Raw genomic sequence first — 23,579 nt, forward strand, 5'->3', positions numbered from 1 at the left:
TTTTTTGTTTTGATTTTCTTTTATTACAACAGGATATGACCAACTTATTTATGGGGGGGGGGAGAAACTCTCTACAATGCAAAATGATCTAACCAGATTTGTTCAGTTTATAGTCAGAGACATTTTTCAAGTGAACTCAATTATAACAACAAAAACTCTGGAAAATACATGGCTTTCCTCAATATGTTTAAGTTAAAAATAATAATAAATAAATAAATAAACCTCTTTATCCTTGAAAGAATGAAGCACTTATAAAGGCAAATCTCTATAGGCCTATGGTAAACATGCAAATCTACCCAACAAGCAACACAAAACTGGTTGTAGTACCTTCTGCTGAATTAACATTCCAAAAAAAGATTTAGACAGTATTTTCCCCTGTATGGCAAACACATCAACAGAATCTTCCAACGCTTTAATTTTGGAAGATCTGCACCCAGTGGCTGGATGTCTTGAGTCAGTGTTTTGATTTCCAAAGCATAAATGGAAATAGTGAAGACTTAATCTGGTGGCACTGAAGTTGGCACACAGTAAAATGAAGTTGTGTCCTTACTGCTCGCTGGCGACGCTCTTCTGGAGGTAAGCTGCTATACACAGAGCCTATGTTGGAACAGTGGTGTGAAAGTGGAACTCCTGAAGCACGGTGCAGGCTGCAATTGGAGGCTGTTCTTCTACTTTTGTTGCTGCTAAAGTGCGATCTGTGTACAAATTTGTTGCACAATTTGTATTGGGCTCACCAAACTGAACACAGCTCATCCCCCATCTATGGTAGCTTGCAATCTGAGTTTGGAAGCATTGTTTTTACAACTATAACTCCCACAATCTTGCCAGCCAGCATTGTCACTTTCAGAATCAATCAGCTGGCATGACCGCTGGCTGGGGAATTCTGGAATTTGTTGTCCTCGAAATAACATTTCCAAGTGCTGTGTTTGCTTAACAGCCACCTGTTTGTGTAGGCAGACATACTGTAGGCAGGAACAAACACAGGAGGCGTTTCCTCCAGAAAGCTATAGCGCATGATGGGTGGGAAGCTGCATTTGATTTGGTGATCAAGAGTTATAGGGGCTCACCATAAATGCAGGCTAATGCTTGAGAGGCCAGAATTTGAACAGAAGTAAAATATTACTTAGTTAGATGCGTATGCAATGTAGTCATGGTGAGAAACCTGGAAGCCAAGGATCACAGGGAGACACTGGTCACTTTAGCAAAAGCCACCTCCTCCAACAGCCATGGCATACAATACATAGGTCCAAGTTTCACACTTAAGGGGTGACTCTAACCTTCCAACAGTGAGCTTAGCTCCTGACCAGCAAGTCTTCGCTTGGCTTTTTCTGTGGTTGCCAATTGTTTTCTACCACTGGGCAATACCTGCTCTTTTCCCATGAAAAATAAGGAGATGCAAAACAGCCCTTGGGGTTAGTACCTGAGGTTTTTCTTTTCTTCCTTTTTCAAGGTACCTATATCTTCAGGACAACACTGGAAATCTTTAATTATTAGTTCAATGGGGAAAAGGGTTTGATGCTGCTGAGGCATCTGAACATTTACAAAAATGGAGATGGATGTTTAACTAGCACAGAGAAAGTCTCTTCAACATTCTGAATTGTGAATAAATATCTTTGTGTCTGTGTTTTCCTTTCTCTTCAAAACAGATACAAAAGTAGGAAAGATCTCACTCAAATGCTTACTAAGTTACACCTATCACCTCCGTTAGCACTATCACTATGACATCAAAGTACTGGAAATTATCAAAAACAATGTACAGAAAATTACAAATTCATTTCAAAATACATCACACTGCTACAACTGAGATAAAAAGTGCATCTCTCTCTCTTTTTTGTCAGAAAAAAAGTGTTCTTCTGAAATAGAAGTGCTGTTTTGCGTCGGTTTTAAAATAAAACTTGGGTGTTCCACCTGGGTTGTGCTACAAGCTTTTCCTTTCTTCCTTCCTCTCAGGTGGGATGTGAAAGAACATCTCCTTGTTCTCTTAGTTGACAGACTAAAAACAGGGGCTGCCTGGGGAACATACATCCTCACAGGAGGATTAGCTGTCAACATCTCTGGTTTCCAAGCAAAGATATCTCTTCATAAACCCAAAGAAGTCTCCTTTGTTGAGTCACGGCATCAGGTGTCTGTTTTTCAGTTGCTGTGCTCCCTGGTGCTTTCTGTTTTCTTGCTTTGCTCCACTTCTGTGCAAACCTTCCCAGGAAAAGACAATTTCGATGAACCAAAACTGCCACCTTCAGTGGTGCCTGTATTGCCTCATGAGAGGCACGATGCACGAAGGAGGCCCAGCCAGTTTCAGAAATGGATGCCTCAGCAGTTCTTGCGCTGTGCCTCTCTGTGAAGGCTCCCGCACCAGCATCAAGTCTAAAAAGCCACGGAGTACTGATGAGACCTGGAAAACCCAAGAAGGCAGTGTGAGGAAGCAAGTGACACTGAAATGACTGATACCAAAATCAACCCTGCACGCTGTTCGGAATATGTGGCTAAAACCTGGCCATTTGCAGGGATGTCCCTGAAAATGGTAATGGGGCATCTGTTTCTCGAAACCCATGCTTCCCCTCACCTGCCTATCCTGCATCTTGAGAGCCTTGTTTTGGGATTGAAGCACACATTTCTGAAGAAGCATCATTCTAGGAGAGAAAGGGTGAACTGGAAGGAAGATACATTCCACTTAACACCTTGACCCTCTGCAAACATTATCTGAGGCCTCTTCCATACATGAAGTCCAATGAAGGTGGGAATCAGTTGATCTGGAAGTGGGGCTGGACACTGTGCACCTTCAAACTAAGGATGTGGTGAGTAATCAACAAGATGCTCATGATGTTGTAAGCCGCCCCGAGTAGACATGGTCTAGAGGGGCGGGGTATAAATTTAATAAGTAAGTAAGTAAGTAAGTAAGTAAGTAAGTAAGTAAGTAAGTAAGTAAGTAAGTAAGTAAATAAATAAATAAATAAATAAATAAATAAATAAATAAATAAATAAATAAATAAATAAATAAATAAATAAATAAATAAATAAATAAATAATGTGAATGCCTCAGAAAGATAACTCGTAAGTATGTGTGCACTTCTTCCAGAACTCCCAAATGGCTTCCTAAATTCATCTGGCATAGGAGATACAGGGAGTCTCCAGCTCCTTAGCAGAAGGCTACACTGCTGTGGACGTCACCATGGAGTTGACAGACAGAATGCTGTTAGTTATGCCCAACAGAGTACCTCCACTGGCATAAATTTCAGTGGTGAATTTCCACAAGTTAAGAAGTCAGTGTAGGCATCTGCTATCAGACATAAGTTGTGTAACTCAGTGGGATTCAAGAAACGCCTATGGTGATGTATTAACTTGTGGCACATTGTCACTGAAATTTATCAATAGGACTCCAGCAGGTATGATTCAGTGAGAGTGACTCCAATCCCACCCAACAATGCCCAGGAGAAGGTGGGATTTGATGCTTTTCCGAAGAGCTGGAATATCTGCTCTTCCTTCCTTGTTTTTGCATTTTGAGGTTCTGGGCAGAGCAAGAAAAAGTGGAGAAAGTGGTGGCAGGGCTTTCAAGCACTTGCACATATCCCATGCTTGCAGCATGATTATGGGATCAAGTATTCTTCAAGACACATGGGCATCTCTATTTTCAGATAGCAGGTTGAGAAACTAACAGCTGAGTTGTGATGTGGTCAGGTGGACAAAATTCCTCCATACCCAGAAATCTGGTGGAGTAGCTATTATATTTTTGAGTGAGAATCTATGTCATCTTTTTAAAACCTCCCTGCAAGTAAGAACAAATATACGTCATATCACTAGTCCATGCCTCTTACTGCTGTGTTGGGTTTCTTCTATACAGAAGAATGTATGTTTCTGTTGTTGTTAAAGACAAAGGAGTGTTGAAATCAGCTGCTGTATGGCTTGGCAATATAGGTTTTGGCTCTGGAGCCAGAGATTAAGAGTTCGATTCCCCACTGTGCCTCCTTGACAGGGGCCAGACTCTGTGATCCATAGGGTCCCTTCCAGCTCTGCAGTTCTAAAATGGTTAAGATTAAGATTAAATATGATTCCCATTCTATTCTTTATCATGGCTTGACTTTTCTTAAGCCATTTTAAAAACAGAGCCAAGAGCTATTTCTTTTCTTCTCTTTTGACTCAGCGTTCAACTTTCAGTTTCGGAAAGTACCAGGACACATGTCAGGGAAGGGTGAACCAAAGTAACATAGCTGAGGCCAGGTGTAATTCTTCCCAAATGGGCCAATTTCCTACTGAGTGTACAAAACACAAGCCAGTGCTTGGATAAAACTTAGTGGGAAATTGTCTAGGTTGAAAATGTCTTCTCAGGAGTAAGCCCCAGTGCAAGAGCTCCTCTAGCTAAAAAGCAGAGTTATCATCTAGGCCACTGGTTCTTAACCTTGGGTTACTCAGGAGTTTTGGACTGCAACTCCCAGAAGCCTTCACCACCAACTGTGCTGGCTGGGGTTTCTGGGAGTTGCAGTTCAAAAACATCCGAGTAACGAAGGTTAAGAACCACTGATCTAGGCAACAGTTTTTCTGGTTTGTAAACCAGAGCTCTTTTCTGTGCAACGGCTTCCCACGCTAGAGCCACCCTCGAATCTCTAACTGCTAATGAGAGACAGCAGAAGCAGCTTTTAGGCTGGTGTTTGGGGCCACGTGTTCCTCACCCCTACTTTACGGCAACCCATAAAAAGAGGCCAGGGTTATTATTTCCATATTGCAAGCTGGCATCAAGAGCTATTGTGCATTTAATAAATCCCACAAATAAATGTGAAAATGATCAGAGAAATACTGATACCAATTGTGCGCAGATAAAAGAATAGCTATCATCAGCCTGTCACAAGATATCAAGACACTGAGAACATGAGTCAGAAGCAAAACTAGCACAAATTATTTTCAGCTGTATGTTGGTGAAAACAATTTATTGAATATTGACAAATATTTATGTCCTATTTGGCGTGCCTTACATGAGTTTGGGTATTACTTACTTTTCTAAAGACTTCTGATAAACAATGATGACAACTAAACAGAGACTGGAATCCAGCTCCATGTTCTTTTTTATCCCAACACATGAAACAGGAGCCACTTACGAATCAGGAGAGGGAACATTCCTGCCCCAGAGCTCAATATGGGGCCCATGGAGGTCTTCCCCCCAGCCTGTCAAGAATCTCACCATGAAGCTCCTCCCTTTGGTGCCCAGAATTTCCCTACATGTCCTTCCATGGCCTTTCCAGTGGGCAAAAGAGGGACTAGATGATGTCAGGAGTGTGGTGACAACTGGCATTGTTCAGCCAATGGAGGGCTTGAGAGAAAGAGGGCTCTTCCCTCCCCTTATCTCTAAGCCTGCAACAAAGCCAGCATATACAAACCGAGGGCTGATAGATACAAATGTGCTAAGAGGGCAATTGTTCTTCTGTGATTTCTTTTTGTCCACAGAATGGTAGAATGCATTTTCCTACCCTGGCTAATGGGCATGCCTTGCCCTGCGAAACAACCATTTGTGGGCATAACATTTAAACACGGCAGGAGTGGCTGCGACTGCAAGGTTAATGTTGGCACAGATACTACTCATGACTTGAAGGTGTATGCACAACTACACGGGCCTCTCTGTTAGATCAGAACCTGAAACAACTTTCCTTGAGCTGGCATGGCCTTCAGATGTCTTAGTGCCATCATCCTTTACCACTGGCCATGCTGACTGGGAGAGATGGGAGCTGTAGTCCAAGATCTCTAGAAAAAAATAACCCAGAAGGATGGGGAAGGATGGGCTGAAATGGCAAAGATTCAGGGGCTGGCCACTCAGAGATGTGCTGCACAACAGGAATGCCTTTCCACAAGCACAAGGCTCCTCAAAAGCATGACATGCTCACCTTATGTAGATCCTTCACTCTTGGCGGTAAATTGTCTCGGATTCTGCGCATCGCCTGGAGAGGTGGCTCATTGAAATAAGGTGGCTCCCCATCTATCATTTCTATTACCATGATGCCAAGGGACCAGATATCCACCTGCAATGTGGATCCATTTAGTACAGTGAAAAAGGCTATCGGCAAATGCTTTATTCTCATAGCATGGTTAATTCTTTTATTAACTTTTAAAAGTAATAGAAACAGCAGCTATTTTTGGATTTTAAATTGTTCCCAACTGTGTTCTGCAGTTCCTAAAGTCTTGCCAGGATGAACAGGATCCTAAGGGAACCCAGGAATTGAGGGGGGGGGGCTAGAAAGCTTTTGATCCCCCCCCCCAAGTGGCTATAGTATGGTCCGGGTAATGACTTCCTCAAAGCTGCATGACGCTAAGTTATGGAATAGGATTTCAGCCTCCCTATCTAATTTCACATTCAAATTCTCTACCCAGTTGTGTTCTTTGCCTGATAGTATTGTACAACAATCCTGTTCATATGTTTGTGGTATCAAACTCCCTCGTGGTCCTAAATATCTTAATCAACACAGCTCCTAAGGTGACATCATTTTTCATCATACAAGAATAGTGGTAGGAATCAGACAGCAGTTGAGAACTAGTCCCAGGGGCATTTCATGTTATCTTTAAAATACACAAAAACACACGTGACTGGAAGGAGAAACGTGCCATGTAAGCTAGCGAGATGTGCACGTCTTTGCAATAATTTTCATATGGTGATAATTGCTATCATGGAACAATGAACCAGTGGCAAAGCATCACCAATTCGCGTGCCATTGTCTTCATAGGAAAAATTAAATGTGATGTGATATTTTGAAAGTATGTTGTTACTTATAACAATAAATCACACTAACCATGGGGGGGGGGTCATAATGGGCTGTGAAGTGCCCATCAGCAGAGGGAGAGATGGGAAGCTAGACTCCTCCATCCATTCTGGTTAAACATAATCTCCATTATATTCCACTCTCCTTCAACTGTCACATACCAGTGATGAGGCCACTTGCCTACACCAAAGGAGAGCTGAGGAGCAGCAGGGCTACTCTATCGGTGCTATTGAGACAGGAGCTCCATTTGGTGCTTCTGAACTCTTTCCATGCGGGCTGGTCATTATGCTTGTTTTTCCTCTTCTCTCCTCACACCTTCTTCCTTTGGTGTTGTGCCTTTCAACCACAAGCCTATAAACAAAGGTGGTCTCCATTTTCATTGCTCTTACATAAACTGCTCTAAGAGCTTTTTTTGGATGAAAAGGACCGAAAGGCTTTAAATAAACAAATACGAAATGAGGGAAAGGGCTTTAAAAAAACCCTAACAGACATCTCTGGGTGGACAAGACAGTAGCTTATCTTACCTCGGTTCCATAAGGCAGTCTGGAAATCACTTCTGGTGCCATCCAATATGGGGTCCCAACAAGGGATTTTCTTTTTGGAACATCTTTTGAAACTTGGGCACAGAAGCCAAAATCTGACAATTTTATCTAAAACAAAAAACAAACAAACAAAATACATCAGGAAAATTAATGAAGTGGACGGTACAGTGTCTATACAGTAGTCAGCAGATGCCCATAATATGGATGGTACAGCTTAGCTCCGGGGTGAGGATCTGCTTCCTCTAAAGGGCTGTTGACCAATGGGAAATGTTAAATGATGTTTTGCAGGCAATGGTGGGCAGAACCGGATCCAGTGGTGGGTGAAGCCTCAAGTGGGAGATCATTGCAGCACCGCCTGGCCCCTTCCATCTCTGTTCCTCCTGCCTCCGTGGGCACTAATTTTCTCTCTCTTATCCACACTCACTCATGCACAGATATGCAGCAAAGGTGATTCCCAGTGGGAGAGTCTGGAAAGCAAAAGAGATCCCACTGATTGTGGATAGCAGGATGATGCCGAAGACCACACAACAATATGCTGAGAGCCAGGTGCAGTCTCTGTGCTTCTGGTCTGCCACCCCAAACGATGCAGATGTCGTGCTTTGTAGTAGGTCCAGAGTTACATTGTTCCAAAAGCACCCAAGAAGAAGGAAAATGCATCGTGTCCATCTGTGGAAGCTGCTTTCTGTTGAGTTGGACTATCGGACCATTTAGCTCATTGTTGCTGACCCTGATCGACAGCTACCCCGAAGGTTTCAGGCCGTAGTTGCTCCTTCTCCTACCTAGAGATCGTTGGGGTGGAACCTTGGCTCACCTGTATGTGAACACTGTGCCCTGCCTCTTCAGCTATGGCCCCTTCCAACTAATATTCTTCTAAGATAGTGGTTCTTAACCTTGGGTTACTCAGGTGTTTTTGGACTGCAACTCCCAGAAGCCTTCACCACCAGCTGTGCTGGCTAGGGTTTCTGGGAGTTGCAGTTCAAAAACACCTGAGTAACCCAAGGTTAAGAACCACTGTTCTGAGATAGAAAAGCACTGGATGTGGCTGTAGAGCTAGAGAGTTAGCAGCTCAATTCCTCACTGTGCCTCCCAAGAGAAATGTAAGCCTATGTAGCCTTGGGGGAGCTGCACCGTCTCAAAGCGCTCCCAGAAGAAAAGAATGGGAAGAGACTTCTGAATAGCCACTACCTTGAAAACCCTGAAAAGGGTCACCAGAAGTTGCAATCAACTTGACCCCACAAGATTCTTTATAATTAAGGTGGAAAAAGAGAGGAACTGTTTCCACTTTCATACATTTTGCCTTCCCTCATTTCAGGCTGATGCTTAACATCAGACAGAGATGAACTCAAGGTCCATTAAAATTACTGGGGCTTATGTGAAACTAATTTTCTCAGAATTAGTATCCTTATGTTACCTCTGTTCTTAGTTGATGGGGAATGAATCATCTGTCACAACATTTGAGATGTTTCTGCCCATTTCTCTTCACTGTCCCATGCAAACCTTCTTGAAAAGTCTGAGTCTATGGGCCTAAGAACAGGGCTGCTAGAAAAGGACAACTGGAAAAATCTAATTTAATAGTACTATCTTAATACCACTTGAACTGCAGAAGTCTGCTGTTGTTGTTGTTGTTTTTAATTAACACTAATAATTCAGTACCAATTGAAATAAATAGATCTGGCGGCATGAAACTCAATTTACTAGTAATCCCTTCTAATGGGGAATTGGTTATTAAAATAAATGGCAATATTTATTGCACATTGTCATCATATGGAGACAGGAACTATTCACTTGTATTTAAATGCAGGAAACCTGGAAGGCGCGTCCATTTAAACCCACAGTAAAAAAAAAAAAAAATCAGAGTCCTCTACTCACAATAAAGGCATGCAGAGTGAAACACAGAACCTGAGAGGTGAACTGAAAATCAATCGCTAAGAGTAGTGGCTACCAATGGTCCCTCTGTACTATGAGCTACAGAAGCTCATCTAGTAGCGGTGCTCCAAGTAGCAACGGGGCAACTTAAAAGCTGCGATTTCAGTGTCCTATAGTGTCCTGCAGTGAAAGCACCTCAAAGGCACTGTGGTAAATTTAAAAAACCGCCAGACAAAACCACCCGTCACTTCTCAGAATCCTGGACTGAAATAAATACTATGGTGGGAATGTGTCAGTTATCAATGGTGGGTCCCAAGAGCAGGCTGGGAACGCAGCCGTTGCCTACAGATGACAAATGGCAAGGAAACAAATGGTGTCGAGCAGGCCAGTTGAATCCACCCATCCTCAGGAAGAGGAAAAAATGCTTTAAAGTAGCAACATGATATAGGGGTCTGGGTGTTGGACTGGGGTTTGGTAGGGCCAGGGTCAAGTCACTGCTGAGCCCTGAAACTCCCTAGGTTACCTTGGTTGAGTTACTCTCTCTCTCTCTCTCTCTCATACACACAGACAGAGAGACAGACAGACCTTCTGCCTACTTCACAGACCTCTTATGAAGGTTAAAGTGACATGTGCACCACATTGAGCTTACTGGTGGGTAGGCAATGTAACTAAGACAAAAAACAAGGCTGGTCCATCTTTGCTATCCTTCTGCAAACAAGTAAAGACTTTTCTTTTCAGGCAAGCTTGCCCGCAGTAACTGGCTACCTGAGTGTAATTTTTTAGATGGATTACTATGCATTACTGATTTAACTTGGTTTTATGTGTTCCATTCCTCAGAGTGGCATCTGTTTTTCCCCCTTTTTAATACTCGTACACTTATTGTTTTTAGCTTTAATACACCACTGTACATTGAGGCCATACGTTCCAAGCTCTGACAAAGAGTGAACATGATTCTGAATTTTTTCATTTTTTTTCCAGAGGAAGACTGCACAATCCTAGGAGTTGGACCTTCGGTAAAAAGTTGTTAATACAAATAGATTCAAAAGAGTTGGTTAGGGGCAGGGGAACCAATCCACTTGTTGCTATACTAACATCAGTCTGTGTCAAAATGCACGAGGGAACTTTCCCGGTCTCCTGTTTTTCAGTTTTGTATTTACATTGTTCACTTCATAATACCGTAGATGTTATGTATGTACAATTGCTTGCTCAGTTTTCTAAGTGGAGCAACTATGTATTTCAAATAAAACGAGGAAGCATTCTTCAACAATGCACAGCAAAACTAGATTTGCCAATTGCTCTTGTACATCAAAGCAACATCCGCCACTATCCTCTGTGCACAATAAACAAGGATGGTGATCGAACACTTAGTCCCAACGTTGCACGGCAGAAATAAACAAAGCAATGCATTACATTATGCGATAATTTGTCATGTCAGGCTACAGATTGGGATCTAGAAGATGAAGCTGTAGGCAGAGCTCCTAAGAAGCTTCCAAAATGATTGGGTTGTGGAGCCTGGCATTGTCTGTCTTATTTTGGCGTTGCTGCAGACGTTACTTTTAATCAAGGGCTTTTCACTGATTTCTCCCAAATTTCACCTCAAATGGGTTGGGAATTAGAAATAATTGGTGCTATTTATAATGCAAAGCCCAACCATGGCAAAAAACCTTCTTTTCATCCCACGAAGAAGAGATGAACAAATGCGTATTTTGTGTGCCAGATCCCTTCCCCTTTATGTAGGAGTGCAAGAGGCGTTTCCATGTTCTATTGCTCTCCTGAGTATATAAAAAGATGCTTCTTCAAATTAAAAGAGAGAGGAAAATAAGATGATTATGCAACCACTCTTGACAAAATGTGCACTGCAGATAATAAGCACAGGAGCAATAAGCATAATGCAGCATTGTATGTGTATCTACAAAGCAAAGATCAGGTGGCTTTCTAGCAGCGTTGCCGTAAAAACAAAAAGCTGAAGAGCATTCATAGTAAGAGAAATAATATTCTTTTTTCCTTGATGTAGGTCAGTCACGCACAGGCACACACTGTGGAGAAGTTCTGCAAAAGTTAACCTGTGCCTCTCGGAGTATGGAAGATTTGTAAATGATTAAATCTCCAGTGAGGTGGATTACATCCCCTTGAAGTCAATGGGGTTCTGCCATATAAGCCACTGGTCAGCGCGATCAGCCTTGGAGCTGGACTTGTCACCCAGCTTCCCATAAGCTTTCAAAAAAACAAAAGGAGGACAGACTGAATTAATTACCCAATTAAGGATTGAGGAATAGCTGGGGAGCATCCAGATATCAGGCTGCAGCTCCCATTATCCATCACCACTAGCTACGCTTGCTAGGACTGATGTGAACTGCAGTCCCACAAAATTCGGAGGGCTACAGGTTCTCCCCCCACCCCACATCCTGCTCTAAATCAGAGCAGATACTGAGTATGGCTGCCACATTACACTCATTAGTACTATTGCTTTCTTTATTGTGCACACATGAATTTGAATAGAGCAGCTGAAATGTCAGTCATATATTCATTACTGTACACTGTTGCACCGGGAGCAGGAGCAAATGGCTGGGAAGGTAGGGTAAAACTGTAGGGCTGACCCTTTTCAGCCTTATTTGGAAACCCTCTATTCTTTTTTAAAATAAGCACTGCCATTGCCACAGATATGTGCCTACATCAGTCCTAACAGTTCTTCCTTACTGTAAAGGCTTCTTTACTGCATGGCTGGTGGGTGGGAGGAACAATCCCCCAAAGTTCCCTAGTGCTGCTGCCACATTTGTCTTGTTTACTTTGCATTTTCATACATCACACATGACTTTCGAATCTTCAAAAAAATTCCATTTCCTAGCTTTCCACCTTGCTACTTCACTGTTTTTGTAACTTTTGGTATTTTAGCTCTGTTCCCCAATTAGCTTGTTGACATGATGACGGACACGAAAGTCATTTAGGACACCCCCAACTCTGTTTGCTTGTGCACTTACACCAGCGGTTACCAAGTTGAGGGTATCAGATGATCTGGGACTACAACTTCCAGAAGCCCTAACTAGCAGAGGCAATGGGCTTGGGGCTTCCAGGAACTGTACTTCAAGACAATATGGGGCCCAAGTTGGAAACCACTCATTCACATGAAAGGTTTTGGCTTATCCATTTGCCACCCCTTGAAGTATGCTACCCAACTGTGATGGTCTTGCTGTAGAACAGAGGGAAGGAATTTTCAGTCCTCCAGTTACCGACCAACTATTGTTTTCATTGTGCTTGTCCAGATGCCATAACAGTAAGGGCTGATGGGAACTGGAGTTCAACAAAATTAGGGAGGGGGCATAGATTGTCTACCCTTAGATCTGCCTAAAAGTCCCTGCTATGTTACACCAGAGAGAAAAAATGGCCATACAAAGAATTCTAGCTACATAACTTCTTGCACAATCCCCTGTGCAAACCACAGCATAACAAAACCACTGCCACTACTGATAATTTATTTTAGATTTTTCAAGATTCTTTTGTGTTATGGATACCCAATCTAGCTGAGGAAGATATTGCGGATTTTTGTCAGATTTTGAAATAGTAGGGATGCTTGAACTTTGCAAATTCTGCAGGCAACTCCTACACTGGTGCTCTTGTTAAGGTCTTGGCTGCACAAATTCTAGCATGTTGTTGTTGTTTTAATAGTTCGTGTTGTCTGTTATATGACTACAAAGAAGACACTATTTTTATGAAATTGTTTTTGCAAGATTCATCAACAGTAAGCAAATAGGCCCACAGAACTTAAAGGTGTTACAAGTATACTCTCCTTTGTCACCAATTCAGCATCTTCCTGAGATTTTCTTTCTTTCTCCCATTTCTAATCACAATGCATGAATGCTGGATTCAACAAGAGGTATCTGTTGTGTGCCACTCTTGACTATTAAAGCCTCTGGCCTCTTTGCTCCACCCAGTGGTCAGAAATGCACATATTCCGAAATCCATTTGTTTTCACATACCTGCCCAAAGTCAGTGCACACCCCTGCTTTCCACACATCACTTTCCAATTATGTTAAGGAGTTCCATGAGGTATCATATATTTTCATAATTAAAAGAAAATCAACTGCAAGAAACGTTAAACACTTACTCGCCCATCACTTGTGAGAAGTATTGAATCACTCTTGATATCCCGGTGAATAACTCCTTGGTTGTGAAGATAAGACAGTGCTCTTAGTACAGACAGACAAACCGTAGCAATCTGTTCTTCATTCATTCTGGAATGAAAAGGCAATGTATGAAAACAAATTCTGTACCAGCATCACACTTTGAGATTCTTCTTCCAGAACACAAAAATCCTAAATACTTTTAAAATTCAAATTTTAAGTACTATTTTCTGAACAATATGATATAATTTGTAACCATTAAGAATGTCAAATAATAACCATATTCAGAAGGAAGAAAAAAAGGACAACAGAGAAGTAGGGAAAAAGACACTTCTATCTGGTTGTGGGTTTTTCAGGCTCTTTGGCCATATTCTGAAGGTTGTTCTTCCTAATGTTTCGCCAGTCTCTGTGGCCGGCATCTTCAGAGGACAATACTCTGTGCTCTGGTGTAGTTTGCTTGGGAGTGGAGTATTTATGGCTGTGAGATAGGCTTTTGTCCTTTTCAGGAGATGGGTGATTAGTGTGTCTTGTTTCAGAGCTGGGGGCCAAGTTTTGTTGCATTTCAAACTTTCCTCTTCTATCATCTTCTATATCTACTTCTATCTCTTTTCCATACATTTTCCCCCAAACATTAAACCAGCATCCGCTGAACATTCTCAGTCTTGAGTTGCTCTATGATTTCTCTCCCTAGTTCAGCCCTTGTCCTACAAATCTAAAAGGCCACCTAGAGTGGCCTTTTAGGCCAGATCGGCGGGGTAAAAATCAAATAAATAAATAAATAAATAAATAAATAAATAAATAAATAAATAAATAAATAAATAAATTAATTAATTAATTAATTAATTAATTAATTAATTAATTAATTAATTAATTAATTAATTAATTAATTAATTAATTAATTAATTAATTAATATTATTTATTTTATTTATATCCCGCCTATCTAGTCACTTAAGACCACTCTGTACTTCTGCATCCTTTGTTCGGCCCGTAAGTCCTCTTTTACAGTTTAGGATCAGTATCACTGACAGATTAGGTTTTTTTTTTTTTTTTTTTAAACAGTTAATCACACCAGTTTCTTTTTTGAATAGGTGCATCAGTGACAACGAAACAACGTCTATATGGGCAGACAGGCCAGGGACATGGAAAATCTCAACACAGCCTGGTTGTACTGAGGTTGACCCAAGCCAGGAACTGAAAATCTCACTGCTTTGATATCACTGCCTTGCTACCAGTCCCATCTGCGTTTTCTTTCTGTATGTCTTCTCTCTTGGGTTGTAAGATATGGGGGAGAGGCTGGGGGAATGTCTTCTCTCAACACATCTGAAGAGTGTGAAAAAACTACTTCCCCCAAGACCAATAAACGCCAATAAAATTGTTTTCCACCTTTACTTGCTCCAGGCTGCAGTTAAGGTGTAGGATGATGCCTACATAAGATAGACACTTGTCCATTAAGCCCAGCTACTCTGACAATCAACAGATCTCTGGGGCCTCAGACAGAGGCCTTGCCTTTCACCTGCTACTACCCTGAAAATAAGAACTTCTTGCTTCTTGGGAGTGAGCTGGTCCTCTTCCCCCTCCTCTCTCCTTGGTTTCTGAGCTCCTGTCCTGTGTGAACACGCACACGTTGACTAAAACAGGCAGCTGTGACACAGCTGAGGCAGAACTGGCATGGTTGTTGCCACAGAAGTGGGAGGCCCACTTGTGCGAATGTGAAGGATGGGACACAACACAGTGATAGAGTTTACGGTTCCGTACTCATAAAGCTCCAGCTGCAATTCCTACTGCCTCAAAGGAGAAGAAAAATCCTCGCACAAAACCCTGGAGAGCTGCTTCCAGCACTGTCTGCATTGGTAAAGATGGAGCAATGGTCTGACTCAGTACAAAGCAAATTTTCTATGTCCATGAGGATGGAAGTGGAGGAAGACCACGGTTGTTGCAATGACAGCAAGTGTAGCACAGTGTTGTGTGTGCTGGAAACCCAGGTTCAAATTAAAGAGGGAAATTAAACATGTGCAGAAGGCCGTGGCCGATTCAGTATCCAAATACTGAGACAACAGATCAGGACTGATCTCCTCTGTGTGCTTTAAGAGACATTCTGATTGTTCCATCTGTTGTCCATGAGATTATCTGTCCATTTCTAGTTCTTTGTTAAAAAAATAAAAATGAATGGGGAAGGGACCTGAAACAGCTGGGTGGCATGTAGCACCAGTGCCATCCATTTGGGGGATGTAGTAGATCTTAACATGGCAGCCAAACACTAACCATATAGTGGTTGTCACTAGCAACACTGCATGAAAATAAGGGGGGGAAAAGGGGGGAAGCAGGAGGATGAAAAACAGAGCCCAATGTCCTAATTGTGTGACCTATCCAACCAAAACACATACAGCAATCATCCTTCCACAATACTTGGATAGTCAATCCTCATATTGTGATAATGTTTTAGTAAAGTTTAGTAAATGTAGCTGAGGGAGAGATGGGAAAAAAAAGAAGATGAGTCTTCCAGAATGCAAAAAATAAAAAATAAAATAAAGGCCGTCTAAACAGTGGAACAAGTTTTTCACTTTGCCCTAAAGCTCCATGAAATGGCTGGCACAGTGGCTACAAGAGGACATACAGCAAAGTTGCAACTAGAGTAGGCCCATTGAATCTATGGGGATTTGGTGAGCCAACTTCTTCATACGCCACATTTCTAAATGCAACTTCCAACTAGATTTCAACCACTACGTAGTATGTATTACTTTCACTCTTCCTTTTCTCAATTCTTAATTCTAGGAATGCCAATGGAGCAAGAAGATCTATTGGGATGTTGTCTCACCTTGGAGGTAAACAGCTGGTGTCTGCTCCACCTCAAAGTCACCCCAAAATCAAACAAATGCTCTTGATTTGGTCTGTTCTTTCATGGCTGCCCAAAGATCTGCCTACTAGAAATCCAAACTTGGTCATGAATCTCACCGGTTGATCATAATCCAATTCTAGTCTCTCAACTTTGCCCACCACACAGGGTTACTGTGCAGCTAAAAATAGGCAAGAACTCTTCCCCAAGACAGCCAGGATTTAAATACAATAATAAAAATACAACAAAAGAAATAATTAAAGAAAAGGAAGGGAATGTAAGCAGATGAAGACACCCAACTTTTGTTCTATCAGACATGATAAGAATTCTCCTTTAGTCTAGTCTGTGGTTGACCCATCTGGTGTGTCTCATTCTGTTTGCCCGTGTCTTTAACTATTTATGTAAATGTTACAAACACATCAGTAAAATCTCAGAGAGAAGGTCATAAAATGCTCAAGTGACGATTAAGGGCTGATTCAAATGAATCCAACCCTAATGACAGCATTTAAGAAAGAGTTTTCTGGAAGCATCTGTTTGCAATTAAATGCCTGTCAAAATATTTGGCATGGTGACTAACATTTCAGAAAATAGCTCTTAATGAAAGCTATAATAATTTACAGCATGCGGGCTGCTGAGAATCTTAAAAATAGCCATGATTCCATGAAGAAAAGCCACAAAGCTAATGAGAGAAGGTCCTCGTTTAGAACCAACAAATCTAGAAAATTAAACAGTACAAACTTCTAAGTCTAGCAGAATTCTTGTACAGTCTGAATGTGAGAAAACAACTGGTCTTTACAAGGGCTTTGTGGTAATGGTGCTACTGTTATGTGCTAGCAAACTGAGAATTATGGAAAGGCATCAGAATGGATTAATTTTAATCCAAATTATTTAGTGTGCTGCTTACATACCGCCCCATAGCGCTTAAAGCACTCTCTGGGCAGTTTATAATTTAGTTACGCAGGCTACACATTTTCCTCACCCCAGTAAGCTGGGTATTCAATTTACTGACCTTGGAAGAATGTTAAGGTTGAGCCAACCTTGAGCGAGTTACCTGAGTCAGGAACAAACTCAGGTTGTGAGCAGAGTCTTCACTGCAGTACTGCAGTTTAAAGTACTGCATCCAAGGCTCAGTGAATCATAGGATTAAATTATGATTCTAGTTTTATGGCTAACATATTTTCTGAACAAAAATACTAACTAGCTGGCTAAAATTCCAAGTCACACTAGAGTAAGCCCACTGAATCAGTGGAGATTTGGTGAGTCAACTGCACATTCTATTGGTTCAAATGGGCCTACTCTAGTTGCAACATACTATGCTAAGGAACAAAATTCCAGCCATTAAATAGGGACCAAAGATTGTGTTGTCCAGATGTTGCTGGATGGCCACGCTTAGCATCTCTACTATAAGGCCATCAACTGTTCACCCTTAAATTTAATGCTGCAACAATGAAAATGCATCCCATTACTACTAAACAGAGCTTTTATATTACTAAGGAACGTTGTACTAAGTAAACATCCCAATCAAATTTTGCACATAAAATTGATATTTCTTATCTGTTTTTGTCACATGTACGGGCACTACAGATATGCCATAATTTTCAGATTAGCAATCTATATACTCATTTTCTGTGTACAATAATACAAGTGTGTGTGTGTGTGTGTGTGTGTGAGAGAGAGAGAGAGAGAGAGAGAGAGAGAGAGATTATATGCTGTCAAGTTAGAACCAACTTCTAGCAACCCTAACAGGGCTTCAAGGTAAGTGAAATTAAATATTTAAAGTTTTACCAGTTCTACACCCTCAGTGAGTTTCTATATCTGAACGGGGATTTGAACCCTAGCCTCCAGAGTCCTGGTCCATCACTCCCTTTACTACATCACACTGGGTGTTTGGATATGGCGGAGTTTTGCAGTTGCCTAGTTGGTTGCCCCCTGGCTATACGATAAACATATGGAAAAATACACATGTGTGTCGCATTTGGCAACAGAAATTTTGGCCTTGTTTTTTCTTTCTTAGGATGTTGACAACAAACATTCCTCCACCTAGATAGATGTTAACTTTCAGGCCTGACCTCGGCAGAATGAAGATGCAGGTGTGTAGTCATTCAAAGGATGTAAGTTAGCAGAATGCATGGAAATAAAGACTAACACCATGCTGGCACTATCCTCCACCTTTCCATGTTGAGGTGGGCATTCTGAAGGGGGATTCTAGACATGTTCAACTGAGTGCGCATCACATTCTTTCTGCCAACAGGAACCCTGATGATGTAGGTTTTCTAGTTTTGGGGAGAATTCAAAGCAAATTCAGCAAATCACTTTACAATATCCTGACTTCAGATCTTTCTGCTCAATGTGGCAACGTTGGAGGAGAAGTTAGGATGCCCAAAGACATCAAGGCAAGACGGGTGCACATGTTCCTCTGTGTTTCATGGCCACATGCCTTTTTAAAACTCTGTATAAGGCCATACATTCCAATATGCAGCAGGACTCATCTGAATACTTAGGGTCAAACCAGACAGAGCATAGCCAGCAACAGTTTTGTGAACTAGCAATATTGATAATAAATTGCCAGTCTATCTGAAATCCTGCCTCCAGCCATGTACACCTGGGTCCCAAGTAGTCCAGGAAAATTATTGTCTTAATGAGTCTGCTGGCTCTTAAGATGCCATGGGACTCTTGATCGCTGTTTCCGATTTTATGCCTTCTCCTACTCAGCAAAAGCTTCCAATCAACAATGAAAGAAAAGTGCCAGTATTAAGTTTATTTAATGTGCAGGCCTGACCTCAAGAGTTAACATCAAGGCCCTGTTTCTGGCTAGCTGTGGAAACTGGCTCTTTGGAATAAATATCAAAATGGTTCTTATGCAGAGAGAGCTTTTAACAAAGAAACTACATGTTGGTTAGATAGAAAATGTATGGAGGGTGGCCACTGTCTATGGCCACTGGATTAAAACAAAGATGAAAGGAGAAACAGAGTGGGTGGAAGTAAATTGGACTTGGAAGTAACCATATATAGTCAAGAAGACAAAGAGGATCAGAAAACCCTCTCTCTGTCAGTTTGGATGGGGGTTATATTAAAGGAATAACATGAATTACGCTGTGTTGTTTTTTTAAAGTGATTTAAAATTACATGGTTGTCACATGGCTTTTTATCCCTATTCACATTCCCTTTGGGTTACTCTTCTTTCTTTCTTTTTTTAAAATGACTGTGCTGGTTTTCCAGAATACACAGTCGAAATTTCAAGAGTTTAATGGAAGAGCTGTATTTCCAAGACGCTCCATGTTACTTGCCAAGGAAGGACACACACACTCACACACAGCCAGGGTGTCAGACAAGGGCTGACACTGACGAGAGAGGTTGCTTGCCAAGGAGGGAAAGAACCTACAGCAGGAGCAAGGAGTGGTTGTGGGAGGCAGCATCGCAAGGCAATGTAAAACCAACAGAGGCATTCACATGTGCCATAATGCTTAAAATAAAGTGCTTTTACATTTGTGACAAAATAAATTTATTTTATTCTGCAAGCACAGTAAAATGCCTCACTTTCAAATATAGTACAGCACACACACACACACTGATTCTTGGGGGTCGAAGGGGGGGGGGAAATCTGTGCTTTTGTCTGCATCGTGTAGCCAGGATTTTTGAAGCCATTTTATTTACAAAAAACCTGATTCAACAATGGCTCTTATTGTCACTGGAACTGAGCATTTTCTTTGCTTCTATGTCCAGCATTTTGAACAAGCTGGCTGTCAGAAGGCCCTTTTCTACAATTCGGAATGACTACCAGCCCTGCAGGGAGAACATGGCTGCACGAGTTGGTTTGCCTGACACACTGCTGGGGTAGTATACACATCTTTAGTTGAGCTCACTGGAAATGGGAATGTATTTACCACTGAGAGTATTTTAGCACTGATGGATGCTATGCACATTATGCTAGGTGTTCAAGGCCTGAAATATAAGCCTTGCGGCTTGCGTATGGTTTGTGCATCTAGCTGAAAGCAGATTACTATTATTATTTTCATCTCAACGTAAGCTATGTTGGACGTAAGGAAGAGGCAGGATAATTGTCCACACCAGCAATTCAAAACTGGAAATTGCTTTGCATGTCTTCTTCCATATCATATGAGTAAGTCTGCTGGTACTGGTACAATCAAGCTATGTTTAGTAAATTCACAGGTTGCCATAGAAACAGTGGAGGAAACAGGAGTTAGCATAGAGGATATACCAGACTGGCACTTCCTCCCCCACCAATTCTTTTTTTGCTGCTTCTGATGACATAATGGCACAATGAACTGGGCCTGTTCTTCTCCTTGCCAACAGTTCATCATCTTTCACCTTCATCCACGGGTCTCAGTGCACACAGACAGATGCCTGGGATTCCTGTATACAGGCTCCCTTCACTTAGGTGTGAGACCAGATTGGTTTCTATTCTCACAAGTGGAGTGAACCAGGAGGCTCTGCTGTGATGGAGCAGATCTGCTTGCTCGAAGTCATCTGAAAATGTGCCCACTGCACACCAAACAAGCCTACCTTGTGTGAGTCACTATGTCTGTCAAAGCGCCGCCTTCCAGGAACTCCATCACAACCCACAGCTCATCCCCCACAAGATAACTGTTGTACATGTCGACCACATTCTCATGGTGATAGTCTCTCATTATTACAACCTAGAAGAAGAGCAAAAGCCACTGATGAATTCCATGGTTATGGAAACAATCTCATATTTTTATGCACTGCCTTATTGGCAAATTGCACAGATTTTTCAAAATAAAAACATGAAACCATCACAATAATCCTGAACTAAAATAATTGCATGCTCAATCCTTGTGTAGACTGATGGTTTAGTATGGTCAAATAAGACTCAGTACCAGAAATGACAGTGGAATGCCCTGCACCCTCAGCATTTAGAAAGGGATTTGCACTGGGGTGTAGCAGTGCCATGACACTGCAAACTGCAACTAGAATTTGAGACTGGTGCAACATATAGCAGCTATAAAGAAAGCTGGTTCAATCCTCTTTTCTACCACTATTGAGAATATCAGGCAGGAATAAGGAAGTAAGCCCTACTACTTGGTAGAATGGAACAACAAATTGTCTCTAGCTACAGTTGCTGGGGTTAACAGTGACAGCCTCCTGGTTGTCACTCCTGGACACCACAACTGTTCTTCCCGGTCCTCCCACTGCTTGTCCTGGGTGCCCAGAAATGGTCTGGTACCCTCAAATGCACTGCAGGATACTCTTCTGCTGTGCTGAAGTAAAACTGAATTGCCAGTCTGGCCGGCTAAAGACAGAATGGGGCTCAGAGGGAGTAGCATATTTTCTTGAACTCTGGGCCGCCCAACGTCCTGGGCCAATGAGATTTGTCACCTTCCTTATATTGTTTGACTACAGCTGACATCAGCCCAAAACAGCACAGGCAATGTTGAGGCAACGATTTATGTATTTATTTATTAAATTTATACGCTGCCCATCTAGACTGAAATCTACTCTGGGCAGCTAACAATAGCAGATAAAAGTAAAAACAACATATTAAAAGAAAAACAAAAGTAATAATATCATTCAAAATGAGAAAAATAATCAGGTGATGACAGGAGGAAAAGCCTGCCTAAAGAGCCAGGTCTTACGTTTGCTCTTAAAAACACCCAGCGAGGGAGCTAGACAGATCTCTGGGGACAGACTGTTCCAGAGGTGAGGGGGCCACTGCTGAGAAGGCCCGGTTTCTTGTTCTTTCTCTCAGGGCCTCCCTCAGTGTTAGGCCCTTCAGCCGCCTGTCCTGGCTAGAACAAGCTATCGAGGTCCTAAACTGTTTAGGGTTTTATATGTCATCATTAACACTTTGAAATCAATGTGGAAATGAATGGGCAGCCAAATGCAAGGCAGCCAGAGTGTGGGAAATATGCTGATATTTTCTCACCCCACTAAGAAGTCTGGCTGCCGCATTCTGCACTATTTGAAGCTTTCACATCAATCTCAAAGGTAGCCCCACATAGAGCACATTATAGTAGTCTAATCTTGAGATTACAAGCACATGGACCAGAGTGGTGAGTACCCCATCATCAAGATAGGGACGCAGCTGGGCAATCCACCAGAGATGGAAATAGGAGGAGTGAACCACTGACACTACCTGGGTTTCCATGGTGAGTGCCGGATCCAGATGGACCCCCAGGCTGAGAACCTCACTCTTCACGGTGAGAGTCGCTCCCCCAAAAGAGAAGGAGTTTCCCAAACCACCGATGGAGGGGCCACCCACCCTAAGGATCTCCATCTTGTCCAGATTCAGCCTCAGTCCATTCTCCTGCATCTATTGCAGTACAGCCTCCAGGCAGGACTGAAGGGAAAGTACAGCATCCACTGTTGTTGGAAAAAAGGAGATGTAGAGCTGGGTGGCATCAGTGTGCTGATGTCACAAAACTCCACACCCCCTGATGACCCCACCCAGTGGCCTCATATAGATATTAAACAGCATCGGGGAGATAATCAAACTCTGCGGAACAGCATAATCGAGACTCCACAGGGCAGAAACACTCTCCCCAAGCTGTACTCTCTGAGAACAGTCCTTCAAGAAGGATCGAGCTAGGCAATTGCCGGACCACCAATTCCCAACTCGGAGAGCCTCCCCAGGAGGATATCGTGGTCAACGGTATCAAAGGCGGCTGAGATATCGAGGCCCAACAGAGACGTTTGGCCCATGTCCGCCTCCTTCAGCAGGTCATCAAACAAACAGGGCGGCCAATGCTGTTTCCATACCATGGCACGGCCTGAAGCCCCACTGAATGGATCCAGGGCATTGGTTTTGTCCAAAAGGACCTGGAGGTGGTCAGCCACCACCATCTCTACCACTTTGCTCAGGAAGGAAATCTTGGCAACGGGCCTACAGTTGCCAATGTCATCCGCCGCCAGACTTGATTTCTTCCTGATGGGCCTAATGAGTGTCTCCTTGAGGGCAAGAAAAACCTTGTCCTCCTGGAGAGACCTATTAATTATTGCAGTGGCCCATTCAGTTGTTATAGGCCTAGCTGCTTTGATTAGCCAGGCTGGGCAAGGATTAAGGGAGGCGGTGGTGGCACGACGGCGATCAAGCACTTTGTCCACCATATCTGACGTCACAGGCAGAAAATGATTACATCTCATCAGGCATGGCGGAGCTCTGGATGTCTCTGCTTGATCTACTGTTTTCAAATAGGGGATAAGATGGTCTCTAGATATTTTAAATGCTGCAAATTGCTTGGGTGAGATGCTAATGGGAGGCCAATCACTGTGACCAATTCCGGATAGATCGCGGACTATACGGAAAAGTTCTGCCTGCTGATTAGAAGCTTCACTTATCCGGACAGTGAAGTGAGCTCGACTGGCAGCCCTCACCTTAGTAAGGTAATCGTTAGTCGTGATCCAGACAGCTTTCCGATTATATTCCATCTGGTCCCGTCTCCTGCATTCTAGCCTTCTCCTATTCTGCTCCATAGCTCGCAGCTGCTGGTTAACCCAGGGCGC

The 23,579-nt window shown here is 42.4% G+C and overlaps 1 protein-coding gene across 2 annotated transcripts in view; it reads right to left on the minus strand.

Moving 5' to 3' along the window:
• Positions 1–23,579, minus strand: part of PAK5 (p21 (RAC1) activated kinase 5) — a 139,553-nt gene continuing 115,974 nt past the window's right edge. For both annotated transcript variants that reach the window (XM_073003229.2, XM_073003224.2), the window contains 5 exons: positions 20,622–20,755; positions 13,248–13,374; positions 7,262–7,387; positions 5,868–6,002; positions 1–2,392 (listed from right to left, as the gene is read on the minus strand). In XM_073003229.2, coding sequence (XP_072859330.1) covers positions 2,237–2,392; positions 5,868–6,002; positions 7,262–7,387; positions 13,248–13,374; positions 20,622–20,755 — 678 coding nt within the window. In that variant the 3' untranslated portion in view covers positions 1–2,236. The remainder of the gene's footprint in view (positions 2,393–5,867; positions 6,003–7,261; positions 7,388–13,247; positions 13,375–20,621; positions 20,756–23,579) is intronic.

Source organism: Pogona vitticeps, chromosome 1, assembly GCF_051106095.1.
Source record: "Pogona vitticeps strain Pit_001003342236 chromosome 1, PviZW2.1, whole genome shotgun sequence".
NCBI lineage: Eukaryota > Metazoa > Chordata > Lepidosauria > Squamata > Agamidae > Pogona > Pogona vitticeps.